The sequence below is a fragment of the Vulpes lagopus genome, chromosome 12 (genome assembly GCF_018345385.1).
Source record: "Vulpes lagopus strain Blue_001 chromosome 12, ASM1834538v1, whole genome shotgun sequence".
NCBI classification, from domain to species: Eukaryota; Metazoa; Chordata; class Mammalia; order Carnivora; family Canidae; genus Vulpes; species Vulpes lagopus.
In genome coordinates this window covers 1,484,510-1,503,577 of record NC_054835.1, presented here as the reverse complement: position 1 = coordinate 1,503,577, position 19,068 = coordinate 1,484,510, and the positions used below count along the sequence as shown (strand labels likewise).

The 19,068-nt window shown below is 36.7% G+C and overlaps 1 protein-coding gene across 1 annotated transcript in view; it reads right to left on the bottom strand.

The window, feature by feature from the left end:
- The window catches only part of RABGAP1 (RAB GTPase activating protein 1), a 110,210-nt gene that overhangs the window by 36,625 nt on the left and 54,517 nt on the right, over positions 1 to 19,068 (bottom strand). The window contains exons 8-9 of the mRNA XM_041727118.1: positions 4,352 to 4,465; positions 578 to 652 (exon numbers count right to left, since the gene is read on the bottom strand). Of these exons, the coding sequence (XP_041583052.1) occupies positions 578 to 652; positions 4,352 to 4,465 (189 nt within the window). The remainder of the gene's footprint in view (positions 1 to 577; positions 653 to 4,351; positions 4,466 to 19,068) is intronic.

The window sequence follows — 19,068 nt, the reverse complement described above, 5'->3', positions numbered from 1 at the left end:
AAACTGTTTTTTCAGTAAAAAATAAAATGTGTGTAAAAATAAGAGGAAAAGTGAGAAATGCAGACAGAGCAAACAGTATGGTACAGTATTAATTGGTAAAACAGAGGAAGAGTTTATGAGTATTCCACTTTAACGATTTCTCAGTTCTGCTGTGGATTTGAAAGAGTATCAATAAGCTGGATGGTAAAGGTCTTTGCTGAATAAATAAATGAATAGAATGGCACTTGTAAACAAAGCCAACTTCTCTGCTTCCTTCCCACCTCTAATACACAGATCCCCAAGAAAATACTAATGATGGTGGCTACTTTATAAAATGTTCCTAAGGGTTCAACCAAGACTATCCAATCATTTTAGCAATAATAATGAGGTCTACTCTTGTACTAGTGTTTAACATTGTCATTTATTCTATGTTTCTCTTCCATGATGATATTAAAATAAGGAAAAAGTTTCCAGATAGAGGAGTTGAAACTCATGCACTAGAGTCTGGTCAAATCCAATATAAAATCATGCTCAAGACTAAGGCTAGTATAAACTGAGGCAGGTCATGTGAAAGTTGTAACAGAGACCTAATACTCACATGGAGAAGCAGAACAGCAGCAAGAAATGACTGGCCCTGGCAATAGCCAATCTCTTCATCATACACAGAATATGCCTGGAAAAAGAAAAACACAGGAGGTATAAATGAATATAGCTTACTCATGGGCCATAGTTGCCCTATAGGACCTTGAACATAGGAACCTGGAAGATATTCACACTCCACTATGGTATTTTGATGGTCAATGAATGATACAAATATTTCTCTGCAATTTTTCCTTTTTTGAAAGAATTTTTTTTTTAAAGATTTTATTTATTTATTCATGGGAGACACAGAGAGAGGCAGAGACACAGGCAGAGGGAGAAGCAGGCTCCATGCAGGGAGGCTGATGTGGGACTTGATCCCAGGTCTCCAGGATCAGGCCCTCCAGAAGGTAGCACTAAACCGCTGAGCCACCCGGGCGGGCTGCCCTTTAAAATAAATTTTTAAGAAGATTTTATTTGAGAGAGAATTAGAGAGAAAGAGAGAGAGAGAGCACGAGCAGGGTGGGGGAGGGGGAGTTGGAAATGGAAAAGTAGACTTTCCCATTGAGGAGGGAGACTGATCTCAAGACACCGGGATCATGACCTAAGCAGACACTTAACCAACTGAGCCACCCAGGCGCCTCTTTTCAATTTTTTCTTTAATAAACAGAACTGCCACCATGCTACTTCCTGTAGCCCGAGACTAGAAAAAGTAAGCAAGAACCACTTTGGCATTAAAAAACAGTTGCTGGGCAGCCCCGGTGGCGCAGTGGTTTAGTGCTGCCTGCAGCCTGGGGTGTGATCCTGGAGACCCAGGATCGAGTCCCACATCGGGCTCCCTGCATGGGGCCTGCTTCTCCCTCTGCCTCTCTCTCTCTCTCTCTCTCCCCCCACCTCCACCCTGTGTGTCTCTATGAATAAATAAATAAAATCTTAAAAAAAAAAAAAGGTTGCTGTAACTGTCTTGGCTCATGTTTTCCCCTTTTCCTTCAAGCTCTATCTAAACACTTCATTCCCCCAGGATTCCCTCTCTTCTCTGTACTGATGGTACTTGCTACACAAGGATAGTATTTACAGCACGCACCATGTTGCATTTTATTTTTTTTCCAACTTTGACAATTAATTTATTTAGCAAATATTTAGCAAATATTTGTTAATCTACCTGCCATATAATAGACATTGTGCCAGGTGTTGTGGGTACATCAGAGAATTAATTTGGCAAATACTCTCATAAAGTTTGCAATTTTAAGAAAGGAAAGATACAATGAAGTAAATAATTGTTGATAGTGTGTGCTATTAGATGAATAAACAGAATGACACTTGCTTTAGATGAGGTGGTCTGGGAAGGCCTTTTGGTAGATGTGATATATATATTATATATATATATATAATATATATATATCATATATATATATTTTTAATACATTTATTTTTTATTGGTGTTCAATTTACCAACATAGAGAATAACACCCAGTGCTCATCCCGTCAAGTGCCCCCCTCAGTGCCCGTCACCCATTCACCCCCACCCCCCGCCCTCCTCCCCTTCCACCACCCCTAGTTCATTTCCCAGAGTTAGGAGTCTTTATGTTCTGTCTTCCTTTCTGATATTTTAAATGTCCATCTTCTCTACTGCACTGTGAGCTTCTTAGGGGCCAGGATGATGCCCTATCCGACCTAGCCACGACCTCAAACCTTCAACCTAGACAGTCCTACAGCAGGCTCTCACTAAACACTGTTAACATTATTCATTTTTCTGGGAAAAAATCTCTTGGCAAAGACACCAAAACACAATCTTTCTACAATGCCAGTAATAACTTTTCTGATAAGAGGGATTACTCTGAAACCATTTGTAGGGTTCCTTTGGATTCTTATTTTGTATTTTTCTTGGAGGCAGATGATTATTACCCATCTCTTCTCAACATCATCTTTAACAGAATATTGACATCTAACATTCCTTGTGGTTTACTTTTTTTGGTACTTTAGTTGTTTTCCAGAGTCTTGTTTTTATGAGTACTATTTCCAGTTCTCATGTAAACTGTGGTGGAAAGGGAAATTCTACATATTCAAGATGCTATTTGCCGTCTGACAAGTTTATTTCTGATGAAATTCCCTTTATTTTCCACTTTTTTGTGCCATGCTTCTTCATCCCAGGAGAAAACAATTCAGAATAAGTGTGTTCAGAATAAAGATCATTTAGCAAAATGTGATGCTAATGCTTATTAGATCACAATTAAGTTAATATATGCAAGAGGTCTGTCATTAGCTTTTGGTGAAACTACAGCTTTTAAAAATATAAATATATAAATATGTAAAATAATCCTGTTTTCATAAATGAGGGTAGAATTTAACATAATCTCATTTAAATCCCCTATTTCATTGAAGCTTATCTAATAAGAGGGCTATCCACAGAAAACACATATACTTTTTCAAAGACAAGATATGCAGAGGGCTTTAGAAATTATCTATTTAATACAATAAGGCATCTGTCAAATCAGTAAACACTAAATGGTGTTAATAATTTTGTTAAGACTGTGTTAAAAACTAGTAGTAATACATGCCAATAGAGCTCTGTGGAAAGCAGTCTGACAATGTTTGTGAAGTTATCAATTAACAGTTGATTGTTCAAGAAAGAATAGAAGCTTCAGAGTTAGAGCTGGGCTGAAATTCCACAAATGCTAATGTCTAGGTCTGGATCTTAGGCTCATTACTTATACTTATTTGTAAGATGAGAATAATCATAGTATTTATATCATAGACATGATGTATTATTCTCAGCTCATTCATGTAAATTTCTCAGCACAGGACTTAATTATGTACCAGGATGAAATGTATTGAATTTCTATAGGTAGAAAATGGAGGGTAGCTTATTTTTCAGGCTCATGGAAAAACTTGAAGGAATACATACAGATGTGAAAGTACACGACACACTTGGACATGTTTAGGTATAAAATTCATGGGGGATCCCTGGGTGGCTCAGCGGTTTAGCGCCTGCCTTTGGCCCAGGGTGCGATCCTGGGGTCCTGGGATCAGGTCCCACGTCGGGCTCCCGGCATGGAGCCTGCTTCTCCCTCTGCCTGTGTCTCTGCCTCTTTCTCTCTCTCTATGTCTGTCATTCATAAATAAATAAATAAATAAATCTTAAAAAAAAAATTCATGGCAGTTGTAATGAAATATGGGGACTAAAAGGCATTTCATTAATTCATCAACATTTAATGAGCACCTACTATATGCCAAGCACCACATATATTAACATATAGAAGTGACTTCTGCCCTTGAGAACTTCACAGTTCAGTTGGCCTCTGTGCTGGGCGTGAAGCCTCCTGAAGAGTCTTTCTCTCTCTCTGCCCCTCCTCCCTAAAAAAAAATAGTAAATGTAGAGCCAGGGGACTGTCATCTGAAAGTCCTGATTAAAAAAGTAAAAGAAACCTTACCATTTTATGTCTAGTTGATTTCCTGTTTATTATGAGCATAAAATTAAAGGTACAATCACAATTTCAGAGAGTCTACTCTCTCCTTTTTCACTTTTAGCTTTTTAAAGATTTTTTTTATTTATTAAAAGAGAGGGAGAGAGACAGCATGGGCAGGGGGTAAAGTCAAAAGGAAAGAGAGATGCAGACTCCATGCTGAGCAGGGAGCCCAATGCTCAGACGTTCAACGGCCTAAACCACCCAGGTGCCTCCTTTTTTGCTTTCTTAATTATCAAATACAAATTACACTTTGTAGTTACCTTTTGTGTAATTTCAAAAGCACCAGAATAACCATTCAAAACAAATTTTTTTTTGATGTGAAATACCTTGCATATTTTATATAAGGAATCTTGTCCATCTCCTCCTGTGTCCTTAAAATAGTCATGAGCTGGGAATGTCCGGTTAATATCCCGAGTGATAGCACTGTCCTGGGGAGACTCCTGTGGAAACATTAGGAAAGGGATTTAGTAATTAATCATGTACGTATCTGTGTAAGTTTATACAGCAAGGTCTTCTCATTCACAGGCTTTAAAATGCTGCAGGGACATACATACACATGTGCATGCCAAGAGTTATTTCATCTTCAGGGGCCAACTGTTCGAGCAAAAGCAAAATCAAATATTAAGGGAAAAAAACATGGGAGAAAAGGAACCTTCTTACTGTATATACCTCATGTATATTCCATCTCTGTTGCAAGAAGTGCAGCTGGTGACCTTTCTATTGCAAGAGGGAAAATGTGGTAATCAAAATAGATTTCCCATAGGAAAATATTCAAACTAATCTCAAAAGAGGTAAAGTGCTCCCATTAGCAAAAATCAGGTATAAAAATTGCTGCTTTAAATGATCCTTTGGCATGATGCCCATGTGCCAGGTTCTCAAAAGGAAAAGAGAAGTCCCTTAATTGGAGTTTATCCTAAGCACAAATGACATAAAAATGCACTCAGCAATCTACTCAATATGAAACTAGACCACCAAATGTCAAGGGATTCAAATAGGCTACAGGAAAATATCCCTGCCTTTTGCTAATGGAGAAAACTAAACAAATATCAATAACACCACAGCAATCCTTTATACAACAAAGCAAGCAACCAGGTATTTGTAATAAATTCCCCTTGTTAAATTTCATTTGATCACATGCTAAAGAACTGGAGCACAGAAACATGACCTTCTATTTTAACAATGCATTGTCTTCATAAAACAATGGACTTGATGGTCTTTGGTGAGACTACATCATATTCAGCACACCATCTAAGAGCCCAATACTCTTGTTTCAAGATGAAAAAAATCAAAGTGATATTCTTCCGTTGTTCAGGAATTTCTCCAGTCTTTTGGGTAATCATGTTCCCAGGGCCATAAGTATTTTACAATTGTGGGATGTGAACTAACTTTAAATTTCTAAATTTTTATTGAATAAACTTGACACATAATGTTGTATAAATTTAAGGCATATAGTGTTACTGATACATTTATATACTGTAACAGAACTGCTATTGTAGCCATATTTATTATATTACATAATATACTCATTATACTACTGTGCATCACATCTCTATAGTTTCTTTACTACTAGTTACAAGTTTGTAGACTATGAGCCCCTAAACTCCCTGTGAACTAACTTTAAAGCCTGTGCTCTTTTTAAACAAGTAAACTATTTGAACTTTCAGAGACACTGCAAACTGCTTCCCAAAGAGCTTTACTGGCATACTACTAGTTTTTAATATGTTACTAATTTAAAGTTAAGGTAACCCAAAACAATGGTGCTCCCTGCTAACAGGACAAGATCCAAGGTAAGACCTAAGACTACAGTAGTTATTGTCTGGTGGCAGCTTCCAGGCCATATACCACACATGGAGAGGCAACTGAAACAGAACTGAGGTGGGGAGGAAAGAACAGAAGTGGGAAAGGGCAAGGTAGCCAGAGTTAGTAGGTCAGAGTACTGGAGAAGAAACCCTGAACAGAAAGAGATCTGCAGAGCTATCTACAGGGGTTCCTATGAGTCAGGAATCACAAAAGAAAAAGAGGGTAAACTGGACTTCATCAAAACTTTAAAATTATCGTATTCAAAATACCACTGTTAAAAATATGAAAATGTAAACCCCGACCAGGGCAAAATACCTATAAGATCTATCTGATAATGGTGTTGTATTCAGAATATGTAACTCTGACAACAGATAAGGAGGTAAACAACTGATTTTAAAAGGGGGGAATGGTAGTAAAAGATTGAAGAGAGGGACGCCTGGGTGGCTCAGGAGTTGAGCATCTGCCTTCGGCTCAGGGCATGATCCCAGGGTCCCAGGATCAAGTTCCATATCAGGCTCCTCTTGAGGAAGCCTCTTGAGGCTTCTCTCTCTACCTCTGTCTCTGCTTCTCTCTCTGTGTCTTTCATGAATAAATAAAATCTTAAAAAAAAAAAAAAGAAAGATTGAAGAGATACTTTACAACATAAGACATACAGATGGTAAATAAGCACATGAAAAAAAATTCAACATCACCACACATTAGAAAAATATAAACTAAAACCACAATGAGATTCTACTAACCACCTACTGTTAAAACAAAAAAGAACCAAAGTAGTAAGTATTGGCCAAGGGTGTGAAACAACTGCAACTACCAGAAATTGCTGGTGAGAATACAAAATGGTACAAACATTTTAGAAATGGTTTGGAAGTTTCTTATAAAGTTAAACATACACTTACCATATAATTCAGTGACTCCAGTCCTAGGTATTTATCCAAGAGAAATGAAAATATGAATATATGCAAAGACTTGAACTTGAATAGTCACAGAAGCTTTATTCATACTAGCTCAGACTGGAAACAATACAAATGTGCTCTAATGGGTAAATGGATAAATAAATTGTGGTATAATCCATATAATGGAATATTACTACTCAGAAATAAAAAGGAAAAAAACATTGATATATACAATATGAAGGGATCTCAAAAGCATTTTCTAAGTGACTGAAGAAGCCAGACACAAAGATTAATTTCCATTAATTTCATGTATATGAGATTCTAAAAAAGGCAAAATTATAAGTTATAGAAAGTAGATTAGTGTTTAGAAGAGCCTGGAGTTAAAAGGAGAACGCTGATTCTTCAGAAAGATGAGAGAACTTTTTGAAGTTTGAATATGGAAATATTACCCATCATATCTATGATGGTAGTTAAACTGTTTTGAATCTTTCACTTAAAATTTGTGTATTTGGGGCACCCGAGTGGCTCAGTGGTTGCCTTTGGCTCAGGTCATGATCCTGGGGTCCTGGGATCGAGTCCCTCTGCCTATGTCTCTGCCTCTTTCTCTGTGTCTCTCATGAATAAATACATAAAATCTTAAAAAAAGTGTGTATTTTCTTGTATATAAATTACAACTGTATACAGATTATTTTAAAATGGATAAATACAAATGAAAGAAAGACCCAAGATGACTTAAGCCCTTTAAATTAATAAGAGTTCCCAGTCCTACTTTAGGTATATACAGCTAAGGGATGAAAATGAGTAAATCCATATTTACATCAAGGTCTTAAAACCCAGGGCACAGCTCAGAGGCACATATATCTGGATTTGAAATTTGGCTCAGTCTCTTAAGCTGAACAACTTTATTTTTTTTTTTAAAGATTTTATGTATTTATTCATGAGACAGAGAGAGAGAGAGAGAGAGAGAGAGAGAAAGAGAAAGAGAGAGAGAGAGACGCAGACACAGGCAGAGTGAGAAACAGGCTCCATGCCGGGAGTCCGACATGGGACTCCCAGGCTGAAGGCAGCACTAAACCGCTGAGCCACCCGGGCTGCCCCGCTGAACAACTTTATCTAAGTTTTGCATTTTCTGTGATTAATATCACCTACCTTATAAAGTCGTAGTAAAGGTTACATTAAATGTATATATAAAGAGCTTCTACCAGTTTCTGACATGTATATAGAAAAGACTTGATAATAGTGAAAGGAAGCAATCTCCAGCACTGCTGAGAGCTGGGGCTATCCTCTGAATACACAGATGTACACGTTCATTAGTGATATGTAGAATACACACATACATAATATATCTAAAATATATACTTTTATTTTTATCTTAACTTCCCTATAAAACTATTCACATAAGGATAGAACTTGTAATTTGGTTTTATAACTTCCACAGAGCCTAGCATAATGCAGGGCATTTATCAGTCAATGCTTGATAAATATATCTAAAAAAGTCCAAACACTTCTTCAGGACTAAGCAATGGCAACTCTCATGTGGTCAACAGCCCTACCTGAACCAAGATCTCTGACGCTAATGTTTATTTATTTATTTTTTTTAAATTTATTTATGATAGTCACACAGAGAGAGAGAGGGGGAGAGACACAGGCAGAGGGAGAAGCAGGCTCCATGCACCGGGAGCCCGACATGGGACTTGATCTGACGTGGGACTTGATCCCAGGTCTCCAGGATCGCACCCCGGGCCAAAGGCAGGCACTAAACCACTGCGCCACCCAGGGATCCCAGACGCTAATGTTTAATTCAAGATCCATGTGAATGAGGCACCAAACTAAATCAAGAAAGAACCTTATTAATTGGATAATTTCAAAGATGTTTCAACTAAACATCTGAAAAAAAAACAAGAATGCTGTTATGATTGATTTATTAGTAACTTCCCAACTGTGTAAAATGAAGTCAAGAGATAGTAATAGTCATGAAAAATAGAACAGTGAAGTCTTTGAGTCTTTTAGCTCATAATGCTACGTAAATCATCCTACAATTAAGATAAATGATAAGGAAAGAGGGTCTATATCAAAAACCCAGGCTATACAGCAATGTCCACAATAGCCAAACTGTGGAAGGAGCCTCGGTGTCCATCGAAAGATGAATGGATAAAGAAGATGTGGTCTATGTATACAATGGAATATTACTCAGACATTAGAAATAATACATACCCACCATTTGCTTCGATGTGGATGGAACTGGAGGGTATTATGCTGAGTGAAATAAGTCAACTGGAGAAGGACAAACATTATATGGTCTCAATCATTTGGGGAATATAAAAATTAGTGAAAGGGAATAAAGGGGAAAGGAGAGAAAATGAGTGAAAATATCAGTGAGGGTGACAAAACATGAGAGACACCTAACTCTAGAAAATGAACAAGGGGTAGTGGAAAGGGAGGTGGGCAGAGGGTTGGGGTGACTGGGTGATGGACCTTGAGGGGGGCACTTGGCGGGATGAGCACTGGGTGTTATGCTGTATGTTGGCAAATTGAACTCCAATAAAAAAAAGAAAAAAAAAAGAAACCTAGGCTATATATTTGTGGATTAAGGATTTTTTTTTTTTTCCAGCCAAGGGTATATGAATTCTGTAGCAAGCACATAGAATGTGAAATAGCAATGCAGAGACAACAACCACAGGTGTAGGGAATTAAGAAATCTTTACTGCTATTTCATGAATAGCTCAAACAAGCAACAAAGGACTATAAACAGTCCCAACTTCAATTCTGAAACTGCAGCATGATAAAAATTTATCTTACTGCTAGCATCAAGAGAAAAAAAAAACTGAGCTTAGTTTTCTTATAAAATATGCCATTAATATCCAAATTGGTAAAGAATACTTTCTTATTTAGAGATGACATGATACTATATACAGAAAAACCCTAAAGACTCCATCAAAAAACTATTAGAATAAATTAATTCAGTAAAGTTGCAGAATACAAAATCAATGTACAGAAATGTGTTATGTTTCTAAACACTAATTATGAAGCAGCATAAAGAAAAATTAAGGGCAGCCTGGGTGGCTCAGCAGTGTAGCACTGGCTTCAGCCCAGGGTATGATCCTGGAGACCTGGGATCGAGTCCCAGGTCGGGATCCCTGCATGGAGCCTGCTTCTCCCTCTGCCTGTGTCTCTGCCGCTCTCTTTCTGTGTCTCTCATGAATAAATAAAATCTTTAAAAAAAAGAGAGATAAATTAAGAAAACAGTCCCATTTACAATGTACCAAAAATAAAAACATACCTAAGAATAAATTAACCAAGGAGGTGAAAGATCAGTACTCCGAATACTATAAAACACTCATGAAAGAAACTGAGGATGACACAAAGAAATGGAAAGACATCCCATGCTCATGGGCTGGAAGAACAAATCGTTAAAATGTCTATACTACCCAAAGTAATCTACAGATTTAATGCCATCCCTGTCAAAACACTAACAATATTTTTCACAGAACTAGAATAAACAATACTCAAATTTGTATGGAACCACAAAAGATTCCGAATAGCCAAGGCAATCCTGAAAATGGAAAACAAAACTGAAGGTATCACAATTCCAGACTTCAAGTTATATCACAAAGCTATAGTAACAAAATAGTATGGTACTGGCACAAATACAGACATACAGATCACTGGAACAGAATGGAAAATCCAGAAATAAACCTCATAGCCATATAGTTAATCTTTGACAAAGGAGGAAAGAATATGCAATGGGAAAAAATGGTGCTGGGAAAACTGAACAGCTACATGCAAAAGAGTGAAATTGGATAACTTTCTTACACCACACACACAAAAAAAAACTCTCAAAATGGATCAAGGACCTAAATGTGAGATATAAAACCACAAAAATCCTAGAAGGAGCACAGGCAGCAATTTCTCTGAAATCAGCCATAGCAAGATTTTTCAAGATCTTTACCCTTCCTGAGGCAAGGGTAATAAAAGTAAAAACAAACTACTGGGACAACATCCAAATAAAAAGCTTCTGCACAGTAAAGGAAACAGTCAACAAAACTAAAAGGCAACCCATGGAATGGGAGAAGATATTTGCAAATGACATATCCCAAAAAGGGTTAGTATCCAAAATATATAAAGAATTGATACAACTCAGCACCCTAAAACCAAATAATCCAATTAAAACATGGGCAAAAACGTGAACAGACATTTCTTCAAAGAAGACATACAGATGGCCAACAGACACATGAAATGTGCTCAACATCACTCATTATCAGGGAAATGCAAATCAAAATTACAATGAGAGTAGCACCTGGCTGGCTCAGTCAGAGGAGTGTGTACCGCTTGATCTTGGGGTTGTGAGTTCAAGCCCCACAATGGATGTATAAATTACTTAAAAAACAAAAATAGAGGGGATCCCTGGGTGGCGCAGCGGTTTGGCGCCTGCCTTTGGCCCAGGGCGTGATCCTGGAGACCCGGGATCGAATCCCACATCAGGCTCCCGGTGCATGGAGCTTGCTTCTCCCTCCGCCTGTGTCTCTGCCTCTCTCTCTCTCTCTCTCTGTGACTATCATTAAAAAGAAAAAAAAAAAAAAATTAAAAAAAAAAAAAAAAAACAAAAATAGAAAACCCCACAGAACTACAATGTTATGTAACAACTCACACCTGTCAGAATGGCTAAAATAAAGAACACAAGACACAACAACTGCTGAGGAGAAGGCAGAGAAAAAGGAAAACCCTTGTGGTACTGTAGGTGGGAATGCAAACTGGTGCAGCCACTGTGGAAAACAGTATGGCGGTTCCTCAGAAAGTTAAAAATAAAACTGTCTTATCATCTAGGAATCGCACTACTGGGTATTTACACCCCAAATACAAAAACATTAATTCAAAGGGATAGATGCACCCTTATGTTTATTGTAGCATTATTTATGATAGTCAAATTATGGCAACAGCTAAAATATCCACTGATAGATGAATGGATCAAGAAGATATATTACATATATATGCATATATATTATATATATGTATATATAGTATACACACAAACAGAATATTTATCAGCCATAAAATAGAATGAAAGCTCGCCATTTGCAACAACATAGATGGAGCTAGAGTAAAATGCTAAGAGAAATAAGTCAGAGAAAGACAAACACTGTATGATTTCACTCATTTGTGAAATTTAAGAAACAAAACAAACAAGCAAAGGAAAAACACAAAGAGAAACAAACTAGACTCTTAACTATAGAGAACAAACTGATGATTACCGGGGGGGGGGGGGGTAGGAAAAAGAATGGGTGAGACAGATGGTAGAGATTAAAGAATACAATGATCATGATGAGCACTGTGCAATGTACAGAACTGCTGAATCACTATATTGTATACCTGAAACTAATGTAACACTGTATGTTAACAATAGTGAGATTAAAATAAATGTAATTTAAAATTAATTTACTTATTTCAAATAAAGATTAATTTTATTTTGATAAATATATTTAATATTTTATTTTAAAATTAATAAAAATAATTAAAAATAAAACAGCATGCCATTTAAAAAAGAAATAGGCGAGCAGTACATATATGTGAATTATATCTAGAAACTATATCTAGAATATATCTAGAACTCAAAAAAGGCAATATACTGAAATGGACAAAAACTTGAGCAGACACTTCATAAAACAAACAAACAAAAAAGACACTTCATAAAACATAAATTGCAAATAAGCAAATGAAAAGATTAAAACCACAGTGAAATAGCCACCCAAAATGTTTGCTAAAAGAGAATGACTTCTTGTGCAGTGGTTAAGAAGGGCTATTACCTGGAATACTCTGAAAGGTGTTATTTAATCAAATGATGATTTGGAAACTCATAATTATAATTTTAAAGTATTGAAGAGAGATTACCCAAAGTAGCATTAATGCAGTTTCTGAAAGATTTTGGAACTTGAAAGAAAAAAAGAAGGAAGACTGAAAACATTAAAATGACACCTAAGATGAATTTCACACTAACAAAGTTTTCCAGAAATGATAAACAGACATGCTACTGACCTATATGTGGAATAGTTACAAAAAATTAATCTGAAAAATCTGTTAATTTTATTCTTGAATTGTACCTCCACCTCTAAAGATTTAAAAAAAAAGAGAATTTTTTTTTAAAGATTTTATTTATTTATTCACAAGAGACACACACAGAGAAAAAGAGAGAGAGGGAGAGAGAGAGAGGGAGGGAGGGGCAGAGACACAGGCAGAGGGAGAAGCAGGCTCCACGCAGGGAGCCCAACGTGGAACTCCATCCCGGGTCTCCAGGATCACGCCCTGGACTGAAGGCGGCGCTAAATCACTGAGCCACCTGGGCTGCCCAAAGGGAATTCTTTTTAAGAAAATGTTAGATGAATTTTCTCCATATATTCTATGAAACAATAATGGAAGTTCTGGAACATTTTTAAGAATGACAAATTGTGGCTTTAACACAAGCACAAAGGTTAAATAAATTAAGAATTGAGAGAGCTTTAAAAATACACTATGCCAGTTACATCAGTCATATCAGACTGGTGATGAAGATAACCTGACAGTTATTAGAGATATATTGGTTTGGAAATGCAAATGCACGTATGATAGGAATATAACACAGAACTAAAAATATTCTATAATTGGTCAGTCCTCATTACTCTGCCATCTCTCACTCATTGATCATGGGAATCATCAGAGAATTAACAGGTAAAATGCCCTTGAGAAAAAGTGAATTTGAAAATTCACATGCTGAAAATCAAAGCCTTTAATATGAGTAATAAATTGGGGAAGTCTATGCCAATCACTTACTTAAAATATCTAGTCTTAGGAAATATGCTGGAAAAATTTGGGCTTAAATCCATTTGACCTGCCAGAAGTCAGGCTGTACAAAAATGATCAAGAAATTCTAACGATGGGATCCCTGGGTGGCGCAGTGGTTTAGTGCCTGCCTTCGGCCCAGGATGTGATCCTGGAGTCCCTGGATCGAGTCCCACATCAGGCTCCCTGTGCGGAGCCTGCTTCTCCCTCTGCCTGTGTCTCTGCCTCTCTCTCTCTGTGTGTCTCTCAAGAATAAATAAATGAAATCTTAAAAAAAAAAAAAAAGAAAAAGAAATTCTAACGAATTTAGGAAATTTGTATCAGAATTGACAAATTTAGTAAGTTTGTATCAGAATAGTGACATCACTGACTTTGAAAAGATCCTGAAAATAAATCACAGCAACATTATGGATAATTTCTTCCTAAGAGAACACAGCAAAGAGCTGCAAAACATCCAACCCCAGTACGTATAACATTAAAGGTTATACAATAGTGTGCTTGTATTTCTAAGAAGTTAAGCATAAGTGGAGCTGGTACAAGAAACTTGCTAATGCAACATATTTTGCATAACACCATTCATGGCCAAAGTGATGAAGTCAACCAAATACATCCTCTCAACCAGACCACAGCTAGTAAAATAATTTCACAGAGAATAAGTTGTTACAAAGGCACTTAAAAGACAATCATGGGGAGATGTAAACCTTAGAAGAACAGGGAATGGCAAAACTGTCAGTTGATAATGTGTCCTGAAAATGATCAAAGTTATGACAGAAGTGGGTTTTTTTTCATCAACTGCTTTATGTTTCCACCACTTTATTCCATGAAAACCAGCTTTAATCTCCAGAAGAAAATTAAAATGCCAGATGATTATGCACTATTAACATCTTGCTAACTTTTTCTGGTAAGAGTCAGACAGCAAATAGTTTGGACTCCATGGGTCATTTAGTGTAATTACTCAATTCTCCCTTTGTAGAATAAAAGTAGCCACAGACAATATGAACATAACCAAGCATTTCTGTATTCTAATTAAACTTTATTTATAAAAACAAGAAGCATGTTGTATTTGGCCCCAATGCCATAGTTTGCCAAGTCCTGCTCTAGATACACACCACAATAATTTTTCATGAGCAATGCGAACAGAGATTTGTAATGATTTTAAACATACTGACATGACTCTGTTGATCAATTTCATATACGTTTTACAAGCAGAAATTCTGTCACAAATAAGCTGCAATAACTTGAAATGTGTATCCCTTTGAACATAGGCGCTTTCTCATGTAATAATTTTAAAAACATTCGCTGCACTTTACACAAGTCAGTTCTCCAAAAGTCTGTAAATTTTTCTGTATCCCCAATGTAGTAAAAGTTTACATTAAATCCTGTAAGTATAGTGGTGTATTGTTCCTTATATTTCAGCCAGCAAGCTCAGAAAACATATACACAGCTCAGAAATCATAAATATAGGCAGTGAAACATACTAGACTGGCTAAAATAAAAAGACAATACCAAATGTAGTTAAGGATAGGAAACAAGTGGAACTCTCAACTGTTGCTAATGGAGGTGTAAAAAGATACAACCACTTTGGTAAATTACACAGCAGTTTCTTGTAAAGTTAAACACACATCTACCCAGACTTTGCAATTCTCCTTACTACCACACAGGAGAACCCAAAACATACAATCAAGAGGGGGAAAAAGTGTAAGAATGTTCATAATAACCTTATTTGTAATAGCCCCAAACTAGAAACCCCAAATGTCCATCAACAGAAAAAAAGATAAATTCTGGTATAATCATGAGGGAATACACACATACATTACCTGAAATAATTTCGTTAAAAATTGTACTCTTAAAATTTCAGCACTTTTAAAATTTATTCATAAAAAAATACTGAGAATTAGCACCTTATACTAACATCGAATCTCTTTCATCACCCCTTCTTATACTCCTGCTAAATGGGACTACTCTCTCTCTCTGGGTCTATCATGAATAAATAAATAAATAAATCTTAAAAAGGGGGGGGGGTCCCTGGGTGGCTCAGAGGTTTAGCGCCTGCCTTTGGCCCAGGGCACAATCCTGGAGTCCTGGGATCGAGTCCTGCGTTGGGCTCCCAGCGTGGAGCCTGCTTCTCCCTCCTCCTGTGTGTCTCTGCCTCTCTCTCTCTCTCTCTCTTTCTCTCTCTGTGTGTTTCTATCATGAATAAATAAATAAATCTTAAAAAATAAAAAAATAAATAAATGAGACTACTCACTGTTGTCCAAATGTACGCTGAAATTAATGATACACTTTACTGCATTTTATTATTTTTTTATTGCAAATGTGTGGATAAGGCGGGATAGGAGGTGGGGAGGGGCAGAGGAAGAGAGAGAGGGAGAATCTTAAGCAGGCTCCACACACCTAGCCCTGAGCTCGATGTGCAGCTTGATCTCATGACCTGTGCTAAAATCAAGAGTTGGACACTCTATTGACTGAGCCACCAAGGTGACCCACTTTACTGCATTTTATTTATTTATTTTTAAAAAGATCTTATTTATTTATTCATGAGACACACACACACACACACACACACACAGAGAGAGAGAGAGAGAGAGGCAGAGACACAGGCATAGGGAGAAGCAGGCTCTGTGCAGGGAGCCCGATGTGGGCCATATCATATAATTTACTATGCTGAATTTCTGACTTTGAAATATTCATGCTGCTCTACTTCTTTTGCTATAAACAAGGCTGTAAAGTAGAGCCATGATTCCTAAGGAAAAGAGTTTCCACAATTACTTCATTCCCCCTCAAGATCCAGCTTATAACCTTTGTCATTTGGATAGTGAATTATACTGCCAATTTGTCTTACAGAAAAATGTACCAAAGGAAAAAAAAAAAAAGAAAGAAAGAAAAATGTACCAATCAGTGTATATACCACATGAGTATCACCTGTACAGCAATTACCCTGCTGTTTTGGAATAATCCTTTATGTACTCGACTCGACTTATCCTCCTTCTAGTCTATGTATGACTAATAACTATCTAAAGTTGCAAAGAACTACATATAAAGTTTACTGAGTACATCCTATACTAATACCAACGTATTGTTTGCTGAACCCACATGCTGACTGATCAAAAGGCACTACTCCACATGTATTTCCTTGCTCTGTCAGTTGATGAGAGGGCCTAGAAACAATAAAATCCAGTAGTAGCGAGCATACCTAGCACCAGGATCTTGGTATCTTTTTTAAAGATTTTCTGTATGTTTGACAGAGAATGAGACAGAGAGAAAGAGAGGGAGAGAGAGAGAGAGCACAGGTGGAGCGGCAGGCTTCCTGCTGAGCAGGGAACCCCCTCCCCCCCGCCACCCCAAATCAGTGTGGGGCTTGATCCCAGGACCCTGGGATCTTTTTGGTTCAGCCAAAGGCACACACCCAACTGACTGAGCCAAACCAGGTGCCCAGGATTTTGGTTTCTAATACCAGTTACCAGTAAATGGAATCAGGACTCCTTAGAGAAATAGCTGTTTCTAAGACTGGAGCAGGAAATACAGATGAAGATGAACCTGGACTGTCCAGAGGTGCCAAAAAGTGATGAACTGCTTCTCCTGTATTCTGACCATGGAGAAAACAAATCTAGAACAACAGGAGAATGCCAATGGTAAAAAGGAGCCAAGTCAAAGAGTTCCCAATGGCCAAAGCTGGAACAATTTGAACAAAATAAATGAACTACTACTGAATTATAACCTAAGTATAAAATAAATACCCACGGGCCTATACTTATACAAACGACTGAATAAATAAATGAGGGAGGGAGAATGAGACAAATACACTATGCAGAAAAATTCCCAGTAACTTGTGCAGACATACTGCCCTCTTGGGGGACAGCCCATTCCTGGTGTGGGCAGTGCAGATTGACTTGCTTCGAAAGAACACAGTAAGGAAAGGGGAAGAAACAGTGACTTAACAGTGAATAAATGTGACAAATATGGCCTCAGCCAGATGATCAAGGTCAGCATCAACAGTGTTGAGTCATGTTGGTAGTCCTTACCCTTGATAAGAGATGATGAAAATAGTGTTCTACCTATACGTTCTTTCTCTCCGAAATTCATAATCTCATGAGAAAAACAGATAAATTCCAGCCAAGGAGCATTCTATAAAATACCTGGCCAGTACTCCCTAAAACCATCAAAGTCATCAAAAAGCAAGTAAAGTCTAAAACACTGTAACAGTCTAGAGGAGTCTAAAGGAGACATGAAAATGTTGTAATACAGTATCCTGGATGGAATCTGCTACAAAAAAAGAACATTACATAAAAACTAAGCAAAACTAAAAGTACAGATTCTGGTTAATATTAACACATCAATAGTGGTTACTAATGTAAGATGTTAATAATAGGGGAAAGAATGAAAGTAGAAGGGAACACCCTGTACTATTTTCGCAATATTTCTGTAAATCTAAAACCACTCTTAAATATAAATTTTTTTAAAATGCCATTATCTTCTTATACAATATGGATATTTGGGCTTGGTCCAGGTTCACATACCAGTAATGATCTGTACTCAATAAAATGCTGAATAGAATATGTAGAATAAAACTGGTGAAATGAATGCTGTGGGCATAAGCTCAATAGCAATCAGAAATAGGCTCTGTTCATGTGACAGATTTAAATATGATTTCTCTCTTGGCCCCAACTCTTATTTCCTTTTAGTGTATATGATATAAAGCAATGGTAAGGCTTTGTCACTTAATTTTTAAGGTTCTTCTAATATAATTTCTGCAAAAAAAATAAATAAATAAAATAAAATAAAATAATTTCTGCAGAGAAAAATCTAAGGAAATGATAATACTTATGTGCTATTTTCTTTTCTCCATCAAAAGTTTTGAAAGTCATCCATTAGTTCAAATCATAGTACCACATTCTATAATTTTTCTGGAAGACTATTTTTATACCTTACTGTGAGAATTGTCCCACTGGGTAACTTCTCAGGATTAACAAGGTACTGGGAACTGGCGGAAACCCTTTGAATACACACCCTTTGTAAACTCAAGTTGAAAAATAGAAAGCTAAGAATGGCAGGAAGAAAAAGAAAGTACCCAAACAAAGAAAATGCAGTGGAAGGCTGCCATGAGAAATAATCAACACAGGGAAGATTATTATTTCCAGAGTAGCTTTTTGCCTGAAAGAAAAATTTATAGACAGATCTTAGGACTACTATGTAACGGTAATAAATGATTTGTTAAAAGCCATCACATAACACTTAAGAAAACAGAATAAAACGGAAACCACAAAAATCTCATTCAAATGAGATTTACACCATATTCTATCTTTACAATATGTTGCACAGAAATAAAAAAAAAATTTTTTTGGTCACATTTTGCTCTTAAAAAGTCAGCTATAGCTTGTAAGAAATTATTTTAAAGACTTAATTTTTAAAATCCCCTAGGATAAAAACCCAAAAGAAGAAAATAGAAACGGAAGGAATGTACTGAAAACATCCTTGAGGTAAAATCATTCTTAGTTACATTTAATTCTTATCATTTGTAATTTAATTTCATATGTTTTGGA